This window comes from Mus caroli, chromosome 9 (assembly GCF_900094665.2).
Source record: "Mus caroli chromosome 9, CAROLI_EIJ_v1.1, whole genome shotgun sequence".
In the NCBI taxonomy this organism is placed as follows: domain Eukaryota; kingdom Metazoa; phylum Chordata; class Mammalia; order Rodentia; family Muridae; genus Mus; species Mus caroli.
Genome location: NC_034578.1, coordinates 54,210,925 through 54,222,816, shown reverse-complemented (window position 1 = coordinate 54,222,816; position 11,892 = coordinate 54,210,925). Strand labels below are relative to the sequence as shown.

At 43.4% G+C, this 11,892-nt stretch overlaps 1 protein-coding gene across 1 annotated transcript; it reads right to left on the bottom strand.

Annotated features, from left to right (window-relative positions):
- LOC110301284 (cytochrome c oxidase subunit 5A, mitochondrial) lies at positions 1-10,500 on the bottom strand. Its single transcript, XM_021171687.2, has 5 exons — positions 10,319-10,500; positions 2,941-3,057; positions 1,649-1,770; positions 635-758; positions 1-146 (listed from the first exon to the last, which is right to left on the bottom strand). The coding sequence occupies exons 1-4, from the start codon at positions 10,404-10,406 to the stop codon at positions 645-647; spliced, it is 441 nt and encodes a 146-aa protein (XP_021027346.1). The 5' UTR covers positions 10,407-10,500; the 3' UTR covers positions 1-146; positions 635-644.
- Positions 10,501-11,892: the final 1,392 nt, after the last annotated feature.

Sequence of the window (11,892 nt, the reverse complement as noted above, 5' to 3'; positions counted from 1 at the left end):
TTTCAGTTCAAACTCATTTCCCTTTATTAAAGTCCAAGTTACTATTACATGGTTTGATACTCAAAGGAAAATTTGTTCAAATAAAACATTTCCAGGCAACTGTTTCAATCAAGTAGCAACAGCAGTTAAGTCCTTAGGAAGCCCATCTGCAGAGAGGGAGAGAAAAAAAAAGCACACAATTAGCCAGTAAAGTGCTAAAATGAAGACATTTTATTTAAAATGACCTTTGGAACTACAGCCCCAGGAAACAGCCTCCACCCCGGAGCACTTCCTGCTTTAATACTGCCCCCATCAATTTACAAGGGCTTGACTTTGTAGCCTCTTCATCATTTACACCACTGGTACTTAGCCTTTTTCTCCTAATCAGAAAAGTTTAAAGCCAGGTAACCCTAGCAGTCAGAACAACATAGACAGGATAGTAATTTCAGAGCTGATCAAGATGGCTGAGCAGGTAAAGACACTTGCTGCAGAACCAGACAGCCTGAGATGAAGCCCTCAGACCCACGTGGTAGGAGAAAACTGACTAGAAAAAAATGTCTTCTGAATTTCACAAGGTTGCTGTGGCACAAACACACACAAAAAAACCACAGGACAGCGCTGCCATCAGCCCACCACTCTTTGAACTGCTACTTACCGAAGGGAGTTTACACTTTGTCAAGGCCCAGCTCCTCTGGAGTGGAGATTCCCAATTCATTTAAAGTTGGTCTAAGTTCCTGGATGACATAGGGGTAGATTTCCTTATGAGGTCCTGCTTTGTCCTGTTGGCAATGAGAATAGTCTGTTAACAAATGAAACTGCAGGGCTGGGGCTAGACCTCAGTTGATAGACGCCCACCAGCTGTTCAGGAGGCCTTTCAGTTGGGCCTCAGAACCACGACCCAGCTGTGGACTCCTGTAATGTAGTAGAGACAACTCAAGGACGAGAAGCTCAAGGTGGTGATGACAATTTTGAAAAGGTAATTAAACATGTCCATCAGGCATCAGAGAATTAAATTAACACAAGGGAAGTTTCTTAACTTGCTTCCAATTTAAAGGACTGACTTAACTACCAGTGCTGAGTGGACTGATAGCTCACAGAACCCTTAATTACCTTAGTACAGATAAAGTATTGTCACTTTCCCCTTACAAACCTAAAAAAAATTATATCTATCTATCTATGTATACATATTTATTTGTTTTTATGTGCATTGGTGTTTTGCCTGCATGCATGTCTGTGTGAGGATGCAGATAACCTGGAACTGGAGTTACAGTTGTGAGCTGTCGGAACCCTGGATCCTCTTAAAGAGCAGCCAGTTAAGAGCACCAGCAGCTCTTAGCAATTGAGCCATCTCTCTAACATTAAAAAAAAAAAGGGGGGGGGGCGGGCTGGTGATGGCTCAGCAGGTAAGAGCACTGATTGCTCTTCTGAAGGTCCTGAGTTCAAATCCCAGCAACCACATGGTGGCTCACAACCATCCATAAGGAGATCTGATGCCCTCTTCTGGAGTGTCTGAAGACAGCTACAGTGTACTTACATATAATAAATAAATAAAATAAATCATGGACAACCACACTTAAAAGGATATTGTGTACTAGGCCATATCACCAGTGTCAATAAGTGATATGGCCCACCTATTCTGGAACAACCTTAGCATCATTATTTTACTGACCTTAACAACCTCCAAGATGCGAACAGCACTAGCAAAATCATTTAACCGTCTACATGCTCGCAATGCAGCATCAATGATTTTGGGCTCAGGAACCAGATCATAGCCAACAAGTGTATTCATCCCTGTCAAGTTAAAAAAAAAAAGTTCACATTACCCTGTGATATCCTTCTTCATACACTCAAATTTAGTTATCTGTCTGCTTACTGTCCATGGCTCAGCTCTCTCTAGTCTCACTGAATCATGGACACGTGACCTCATCTGTTCAGGCCACTGTTATCTGTAAAATGAGAATCTACCTGTAACAAACTAGTAAGAACACACCACAAAGAATTAGCACAATTATGCAACAGTGCTGAGATTAAAGGAAAAGTCCTGGAGTGTTAGCTTACTTACTTAACTGTTAATACAATACAGGAATTTTGAATTCTTTAAACGGTATTGAAAAATCATCTAAAAACAACCAGAAGAATGCCTAAGGAGAGATAATGAGGCCCAAATGACGACATTAAGAAGATATTATAGAGAAACATTAGTGTAAAGACACATAAACATTCAACCAGAAAATGACTGGGCATGATTACTTTTGTGTCTGCACAAAACGGCACATCAAGAAAATTGAAGTCTTGATGAAAATGCAGAATTGCTGTTCTTTTCATACATCAGTAAGATCTTTAGGTTTTAAATAAGAAATTCCCCAGCTGCAGCAAGATAGGACCATTACATTCTGGCAGAGAAGTTAAAAGCACTTGGGATGCTTGCTTTTATTATTGTAAAATATTTAAAAATACATGAGAGAACCAACCATACGCACAGCCACATTGCCACAGATTCTTGATCCGAGATTACTTATATAGTACACTTACAATTAATGACTGGTTCACATTAGTGCGATTTGTTCCTGCTCAAATGACTGCTCATCTAAATGATCTGAAAGGCACAGTTGTAGTAACTCTGCTGTTAAAGCAGCGCAGAGAACAGCTCCTCACAACAGAGCTCTCTGGCTCACATGTCAATAGGGCATGTGTTCCCTCTTTCTTCCCAGTCCTGGGGATCAGACCCAAAACCTATGCATGCTAGGAAGGAGCTCTATCACCGACAAGCATACTCCAGACCTGCTGTCTAGTTTAAAACTCGCACTTTATAGGAAACGTTATAGAAGCTGCAGGCTTTTCTAACTACAAGCCGTGACAGTCACCAACTCACACAACATGTTTTCAAGCATACATTGTGTTTGCTTTCAAGAATAGTTCATGTTTACACATGCAAATATGATACATCTATGTTCCAGTTACCTTTACGCAATTCCCAGGCATCAATGTCTGGCTTGTTGAAGTATGTCACCCAGCGAGCATCAAACTCCTCATCTGTCTCGTGTGACCCATGAGAATAGCAGCGAATGGAACAGACAGCTACAAAGGAAAAGAGCAATGACGTCAATAGTGGAAGACCACTCAACTGTGAATGCTATTATCCTGTCCTTAATGCAGTCATTGGCAGAAAGAAGAGTAGAAAACAGCAGAAGGGGGCAAAATGTACAGACTGTTTGACACATGTTTTCTAGTGCAGTAACTTGTCTTTTTGTTCATTTTTGAGAAAGATTTTGCTGTGTTGCCTGTGCTGATTTCAAGGTCAGCCTGCACTGTAAGTGAATTCTTTTTTTTTTTTTTGTTTTGTTTTTTGAGACAGTGTTTTCTCTGTATAGCCCTCGCTGTCCTGGAACTCACTTTGTAGACCAGGCTGGCCTTGAACTCAGAAATCTGCCTGCCTCTGCCTCCCAAGTGCTGGGATTAAAGGCGTGTGCCCGGCTCTGTAAGTGAATTCTAAGCACAATCTGGGTTGTAGAGTAAGACTGCCTCAAAAAGAAAACAAATCTTAAATACTAGCCAGAGTAAAACATATAGTATTATATATCTAGGTGTGATGGCACATTCCTATAATTCCAACATTCTGGAAATTTAAGCAAGAAAAGTGAGCTCAGCCTGGGCTGCTTAGCAAAAACCCTGTCTCAGGCCAGCGAGATTCCTCAGTGAATAAAAGCAATTGCCACATAAATCTAAAGACCTAAGTGATTCCTAGAACCCACATAAAGGCAGAAAGGTAAGAGCCAATGAAGCTGTCCTCTGATGCCATATGCACATTATGGCACGCACACATCTGCAGCCACACTCAACAGTAAGTTTTAATTATGTGTTTGTGCAATGTTTGTGCATGGGTATATTCACATGAATGCAGGTACCCTTGGAAGTCAGAGGTACTGGATGTCTCAGAGCTGGAGTTAGAGGCCTTGTTGAGTCTTCTGATCTGAATGCTGGGAACTGAATTCAAGTAGTACTCCAAAGAGCATTAAGTTCTCTTAACCAATATGCATTTTAGTGAATGTAAGATCAAATGAAAGAATTCTCCCTTGACTAACACCATTTACACCATGAACAAAATACCAGCCATGAGTCCCAGAAGATCATAGCCTAAGTCCCAATTTTCAGAGATAAATTTTTTCCACAACCCTAGGTCCAAACAAACTGGAACACGTATATGAATGTGATGAACGTGTCTGAACTTCTCTGACAAGGAAAAAGGTCTATAGGCCTAAATGTATCTCATATTTAAACTTAATCAAAATTTCATGTATATTCAGTATCTCAGAAGACTAACACATTTTATACACCACAAAGCAAAGATGGCAATAACGCCCTATCTCGTGATACTTAGAAGTCCTATGCTGCCATTTTCACAAACTGCAGTTATCCAGAGTAAGGACCAGAGTACCAAAGTGCAAATATAAAATGGTTAACTATATAAAATGGTTAACTACTTTCAAAGGCTGCTTAGTGATTTCTTTTTCTTTTTTTTTTTTCCCAAGACAGGGTTTCTCTGTAAAGCCCTGGTTGTCTTGGAACTCACTTTGTAGACCAGGCTGGCCTCCAACTCAGAAATCCGCCTGCCTCTGCCCCCCAAGTGCTGGGACTAAAGGAGTGTGCCACCACCGCCCGGCTGCTTAGTGATTTCTTATCAAGTTAATACAGAGCTACCATAAAATCAGTAACTTTCCTCCTAAATATTTACTCAAGAGAATCAAAGTATATACATTTCCTCCTAGAGGTAAGTTGTTTGCTTCCCCAGCCCCCAGTGCCTGGGATCCCAGGACCTTGTTTGCCTTGTTCTTTAACTCTGGTTAACTGTTAGGTTCACCTGCAACCTAGAAAAGTGTTTATGGTAGTCAAGTCCTTTTGTACTCCTAGGTGTGGATTTGAGTGCTAGCTTTGCTTTCCAATTGTAAGAACACACAACCAGCAACTGCAAATTCAAGGAAAGATGATCATGCCCTACAGTGTCTTGATTATCCATTCCTAGAAGCCAAATCACACACACTTACATGAAGGGGAGGAAAAATAAGGAAATGCAAGGTATAGTGACTCATGTTTGTAATACTAACACTTTGAAAGTTGAGGTCAGCCTGGGCTACAGAGTAAGAGCCAAGCTCAGAAAATATAACAAACAAAACAACAAAAACCAAGTAAAACAATCCTTAGGGTCAAGCCCAGTTGCACTTTAATCCTAGCACTCAGGAAGCAAAGGCAAGGAACTCCATGGTTCCAGACCTGCCAAGGCTACACAGAAATACCTAGTTTCAAAAACAACAATAACAAACAAAACCAAAGCAAACAAACAAAAGAAAAACCCCTACTGGGTGTACACATACACACCTGTTCCACAACAGCAAAAACTAGACTATCCTATGTTCCACAAAGTTTAAATTATATATGGGTAGTAATGGGTAGAACTTCCTCTATTAGTTAATGACCTGTCCTTAGTCACCCCTCCCACAAATAAGGCACAATGTTTTATTTGTTTACATAGATAATAGGTTTTACTGTTCTCAAGACAGCATCTCCCAGTGCCCTGAGGCTCCATCCTCCCTACACCCCTCAACCTTCCAAAAGCTGGAATTGTATCATGTCAGCTCTTTCTCCCACACATAACTAATACTTTATTTGTAGAGAAATCATACAGATAATAATCCCCCAACACCACTACTTCACTTCCTAATGGCTTTGCATAACGGCACATGCATGCATGTAAGTGTTTTGAGACAGGGTCCTATGGCTTGAAACTTGCTGTGTATGTTCAGGATGACCCTGAGCTTTCCTGCCTCCACCTCCCAAATTACTGGAAAGTGCACTACTCTGCCTGGCTGTCACTAAAAATTTCTGGCAATTATTCAATGCTTTAATATAACCTAAAGGCATTAGAGGAGGAAGAGAAGGAAAAAGGAAGTGTGAAAATGTGAATATTTCAAAACAGCTACTACCCTCTGGGCTGTGCTGTAGTTCGCTTGGCTAAATGCTTACCTAGACTGCAGAGTCCCAGGGCATAATGACTCAGATCTATAACCAGCACTTGAGAAGCAGGAACAGCTCAGAAATTTATTCATCTTCTGCTATATAACTAGGCCAGCCCAGGCTCCTCCTACTCAGCCACCCAAAAAGATATGGCATTCGCCTAGAAAAAGCCAACACTATGAATTTAGAAAAATAAATAAAATAAGGGGCTCATTAATCTTTTGTGTTCACATTTGGTTAAAACAGATAGTTTTCTGCTTGATAATCAGGCCAAAAGGTCCCAAGAATAGTCCCTTTTGGCACTGAGAATTCTAGGAATGAGGGACAGAAGCAAATCATATACAAGTTGCATTAACAAGTTAGACACCAGGGTTATTGAGGACGCAAAGCTTAAGGCCAGACACGGACCTTGATTGAGGACATAAGGTTAAGCACTAGCAAGCAATACAAAGTGCTATGCTACTTAAACTCAGCATTTTACCAAGAGAAGAAGAAAACAAACAAACAAACAAACACCTATCTTCCACCCTTCAGGGTCTTTCAAGCTCTCAGGGTAAGGATGCCAGGATTTTATAATTTCAAGGGTTGACTAGAGTTTTATTTAAAACATTAACTTAGGAGTTTAAGGGCATCCTGAGATTCAAGGGCTAGCCTGAGCTCATGAGACCCTGCCCATGAATGAATGAAAGAAAAGAAAAGAAAAGAAAAGAAAAGAAATCAGGAGCTGGGAAGATGGCTCAGCAGAGTTTGGCTACCTAGGCCCACATAAAATGCTAGGTGTGCATGCCGTCCCAACTGTAATTCTGCTCCCAGAAGGCAGAGGATTCCCAGAGCAAACTGGCTAGGGAAACTATTCCTACAAGCCTAGCTTAAGAGAGCCACAGAGTAGCTCAACCTATGGGTCTGGACCCCCACTGGTCCTGTATCAGATATCTTGCACAACAGATATATACATTACAGTTCATAACAGTAGCAAAAATACAGCTATGAAGTAGCAATGAAATAACTGTATGTGGGGGTCACCACAACATGAGGAACTGTGTTAAAGGGTTGCAGCACTAGGAAGGTTGAGAAACTGCTGACAGAGGATGCACCCCAAAACCACCACAACCGCCCCCCACATCTCTTCCTTTTATTGGAACAGGGTTTCAACTCTGTACACCACACTAACCTGCTCTTCTTCCTGGCTTCTTCAGCCGCCCTAGCTGTAAGCCACCATGTCCAGCTTCCTCCTCCTCCTCCTCCTCCTCTCCCTCCTCCTGCTCCCCACATCTCCCTTGGCTGTGCTGTTAGTCCAGGCTAGACTGGAACTCAAAAATCTGCCCACGTTTTAAGCACTGGGACTGAGGGCACATGTGCCACCACACACTGCTTGCCTTTTTCACTGTCCATTACAAAAACGATCTCACACCAATAACAAGTCTCAACCTAAAAATGAAGCGCATCACAATAAACCAAATATGTTTGGAAATTTTCTGCCAACCATGAACCAAATGGACACGTGGACCTGACTTCAAAGCCTAGGTATGGAATAGGCTATAAGACATCCAGTGACAAAATTGATTAATGTGCAAGAGGTACCTAGCAGTCTCCATTTTATTATTTAGCAAGGCATAACCATATTAAGCCTTTGCGCCAGGCAAGAGTTGCATTATCAAATGTAAACCTCAGAGCTACCAAAAACATTATTTTAACTTTAGAAAGGCTTAAGATCAATTAGTATACAAGGTCACACAGCTAAAAAGAGACACCATTTACAACCAATACTGCCCCCTTGTGGAAGTATTTAGGAATAAAGGAGAATCACCTAAAAGCCTTTGTTTCTGAATTGCACACCAGGGGGTGAATAGAAAGCCTCAGAGAGAAACCTAGACAAGAACTTAAATAACAATAAACTATAGTCCTTTTCTCAACCTCCTTAAAAGAAAAAAAAAGGAAGAAAATTTCCCTGTTTCATAAGAAACTCCCAAAGTTCAATGCTCCTTCTCCCCAAAAAAAGAGAAATAAAAGAAAAAGCAGAAAATTTCCTTTAAAAATATTTCAGTTGGGTGGTGGTCCATGCCTTTAATCCCAGTTCTTGGGAGGCAGAGGCAGGCAGATCTCTATGAGTTTGAAGCCAGCTTGGTCTACAGAGTGAGTTCCAGGACAGCCAGGGGTACACAGAGAAACCATGTGTGTGTGTACACGTATAATCTCAGCTAAGTGTGTATGGTGCTACACCTATAATCCCAGGACTCAGGAGGCAGAAGCAGAAGGGCTACTACAAATTTGAGGCTAGCATGAATCACACAGTCAATTCCAGACAGTACCCCAACTCAAAAGTCAGAAATAAAAACATCTCAAGGTATTTATCTATATGAAAAAAAAAAAAAAGCATTTGTTGCCTTAGCAAATAAGACACAAAAAAGCATCAGGATAACTCAAATTTAACTGAGAAAGAGAAAATAGCTCCATCACTAACAAAAAGGTCAGTTTCCCAAGGTAGGCATCAGTTTCTTCTGTAAAATATGATCATCTCCTTGGTTTCTCTTTTTGATTTTACTTTTTATGTATGTTTTGCCTGCATGTGTGTATGTACATCTGATGGGGTGCATAAGGAAGTCAGAAGAGGGTGCTGGGAATCGAACCTGGGTTCTTTGCAATGACAAGTACTCTTAACCTATGAGCCCTTGCACTCCCTAGGTTTCCTAAATGCATTCCAAAGCTGAGTGTGGTGGCACACACCCGTGATCCTAGTCATTCCAGAGGTGGATGCAGGAGGACGATCATGACTACACAGCTACTTTTGAGTCCACCCTTGACTATCTAAGACGCTATCTAACCTCTTCCCACCAAAAACTCCTGAACTCCCTACAGTCGACTCTCTTGTTGCTAATATAATACAATGCCTTATAAAAGACTAAATGAAGCCAAAAAATATTCTTTAGGTTCAAGTAATCAAGGAAACAATTTTGGAGTGTCTGAGGCCCTTCTTTGTGTGTGAGACAGGGTCTCACTATGTAGCCATGGCTAGACTGGAACACAAAGAGATCCACCTTTTTCTTTATCTTTTTCAACCTCCCTGTGAGTGTTGGTCCCAACATACCTGGCTAAGTTATTTTTATATCTACACACATGAACTAAATTTCATAAAACACTAACGTATCCCAGACCAGGATCCAAGCACAACTACTGTGAATAAAGTATAACGCCTGTGCCGGGTGTGGTGGCTCCCAAGGTTAATCCCTGCACTTAGGAGGAATGCAGTAAGTTCCTCGATAGCCCTTTTAGTACCATTCTGAGTTCTAGTCTAGTCTAGGCTATAGAGGCCCTGTCTCTAAAATAAAATACTCCTATTTATTTTAGGCCGACGCTGGCCTGGTTTACAAAGAGTTCCAGGACAGCCAGGCTACACAGCTGACACATACCACAACCAAACAAAACCAAAAGTAAGATAGATGTACTGTGCTAAGTGGAGAGGGTCTGAGAACACACCAAGTGGCAAGAGCAATTATCTAGCAATACAGGTCCCTTGGTTCCCCCTCAGCACTGGGACACAAAATCTCCAGATCACACAGAAGGGGAAACAAGCAACCAAACTTAATACTTCATAATTCAGCACTGAAGCTTCTAATTTTAAACGGGTGGAGGGGAATCCACGAAGCTTTCCCGTGTTTGTACACCCAGTATTCCTCAGTATTTGGTACCCAATCTTGTAAACGTTAACATTCTTTCCATTAATATTTATCAATGTTCAGGCTCTCTTACAAGCCGCAAGAAACCACACTTTAAATTATCTATTTGAAACGCGGGGCTAAAACGTGGCTCAACAGTCCTCAAACGTGGCCGTTACCCAGTTATGAAGGTGACACACAAAATGCCAGCAGAGAATTGCCTGATCAGGGCTAAAAGGGTATTGTGTCCCACTGGGGAATCAAATTGTGTTCTAGGAAACGCAGAGGCGGGCGGCGCGCCCGGAGGCTCAATGTCACCTTCGCCAAGATGCCGCAGGCCGGCGGGGGCCACTCCCGGTCAGGTGGCTGCGGGGTCAGCGCAGGGAACGGTCACGGCCCAGAGACTGAAAGGAAGTGCTGAGCTCGTCCTCGGCGACCCCGGCAGGTCCACACACCTGACCGGCCGCGGGTCCGGCATCAGGAAGTGGCGGGAGGGAGGCCCGGAGGAGTCTCCTACACGACTCCAGACGGCCGCGGACGCACTGCGGTCACCGGGCTCCACTGCCGGCTCGCAGGGCAAAGGCTAGGCCGCCAGGGAGCCTGCCCTCGAGTGGCGGCGGGAGCCCAGGTCACAGCAAGGACACGCGAGCGAGGGCTGTGGCGGGCGCGGGCCTTACCGGCGGCGGGGCTGGGAGCCGAGGCGGGGTGCAGGAGGCCTCGGGCAGCCGCGGCTGCGGTACAGCGACGGAGGGCAGCGGCGAGCATGACGGCGACCACAGCGCACTGGCTGAGGCTGACGAGAAGCCGGTGTGAGCTCGCGGGCCGTACAGCAGTTCGCGGGGGCCGGACTCACGCAGCGACGCACGCTGGGCGGAGCATAAGGCCGGCCCACTGCGGAGCTCGCGCCTACGGAAGCGGGTGGGGCGCCATGCGGTCGCCGGCGGCTACGGCGGCCGTCGAGGACAAACCACGCCGGCGCCGCGCCAAAGCTGGTCCGATAACCCGGGTAACCGTAGTGAACATTCTTACGTGGGAAAAAAGGCAGGGTGAGCAATGGACAGTGTGGATTTGGAATCGCCAACAGAGGAGACTATCACAATTTGGAATTGTGGCGATAATAACGGCAAACTTTAATAAGAATAACCGCTTTGCCCCCGCGCGTTGGTATATGCTATAATTCCAGCCCTCTACAGGCTAAGTATTAGGAATTTTAGACTCTCTTATGCAACCCGAGTCTCAAAAAAAAAAAAAAAATCATACTGGGAGTAGTGACTCAAGACAATAATCAACACTTTGGAGGCAGAGGGAAAGGGGATTCAAGGACAGCATGGGTCACATGATCCTCCCCCCACCCCCTAAAGCCCAATTATTTAATTTTACCCATTAGGAAACCGACTCAAAAATTACGTTGTTTAGGGTCTAGGAAGATAGACGGTTTAGTGGATAAAGTGCTTTCTGTGGCTCAGTAGTTAATAGTTTATTAACTTTCTGCGCTATCAGAGGACTCAAGTTTACTTCACATCAGGTGACTCCCAACTGTCTTGTAACTCCAGCTCCAAGGGAATCTGATACCCTCTTCTGGACACCACAGGTACCCACATTGTGTTGTGCTATATACTCACACACATACATATAAATAAACTTTACAAATGAAATGAAGGCATGGATGAATAAGTAAACGAGAAAAGAAAAAAAAAAAAGAAAAAATGTACCTTGATTGAACGAGTATGAATCCATGAATTGGCTTTCCTAATTCTTGACTTCTCTGCGCCAAGTATGGGACATATGCTAGTTACCTTAATTTTATTTTTTGATACAAGGTGTGGTAGTTATTGAATAAGGATGGCTCCCATGGTCTCTTATATTTGAATGCTTGGTCATCAGGGAGTGGCGCTATTTGAGAGGGATTAGAAGGTGTGGCCTTGTTGGAAGAAGTATGTCATTGGAGGTGGGCTTTGGGGTTTCAAAAGCCCATGCAAGGTTCAGAGTCTCTCTCTTCCTGCTACCTTCAAATGTAGAACTCTCAGTTACTTCTCCAGTACCATCCTGCCGTGCTTTCTGCCTGGATGATAATGGACACTGATCTCTAAAACTGTAAGCCAGCCCCAGTTAAATGCTTACTTTTATAAGAGTTGCTGTGGTCTCTTCACAGCAATAGAACACTAAGGTTTCATGGTAGCCCTGCCAGGCCTTGAACTTACAGAGGCCTGTCTGCTTCTGCCTCCTGAATGCTGGGATTAAAGGAGCTGGC

Excerpts from the sequence above, each read along its gene's own strand:
- LOC110301284 (XM_021171687.2), bottom strand. The coding sequence starts at position 10,406 with ATGCTCGCCGCTGCCCTCCGTCGCTGTACCGCAGCCGCGGCTGCCCGA. Across the intron at positions 3,058-10,318 it reads GGCTCCCAGCCCCGCCGCCG|CTGTCTGTTCCATTCGCTGC; the intron begins GTAAGGCCCGCG and ends TTTCCTTTGTAG. Across the intron at positions 1,771-2,940 it reads TGCCTGGGAATTGCGTAAAG|GGATGAATACACTTGTTGGC; the intron begins GTAACTGGAACA and ends TTAACTTGACAG.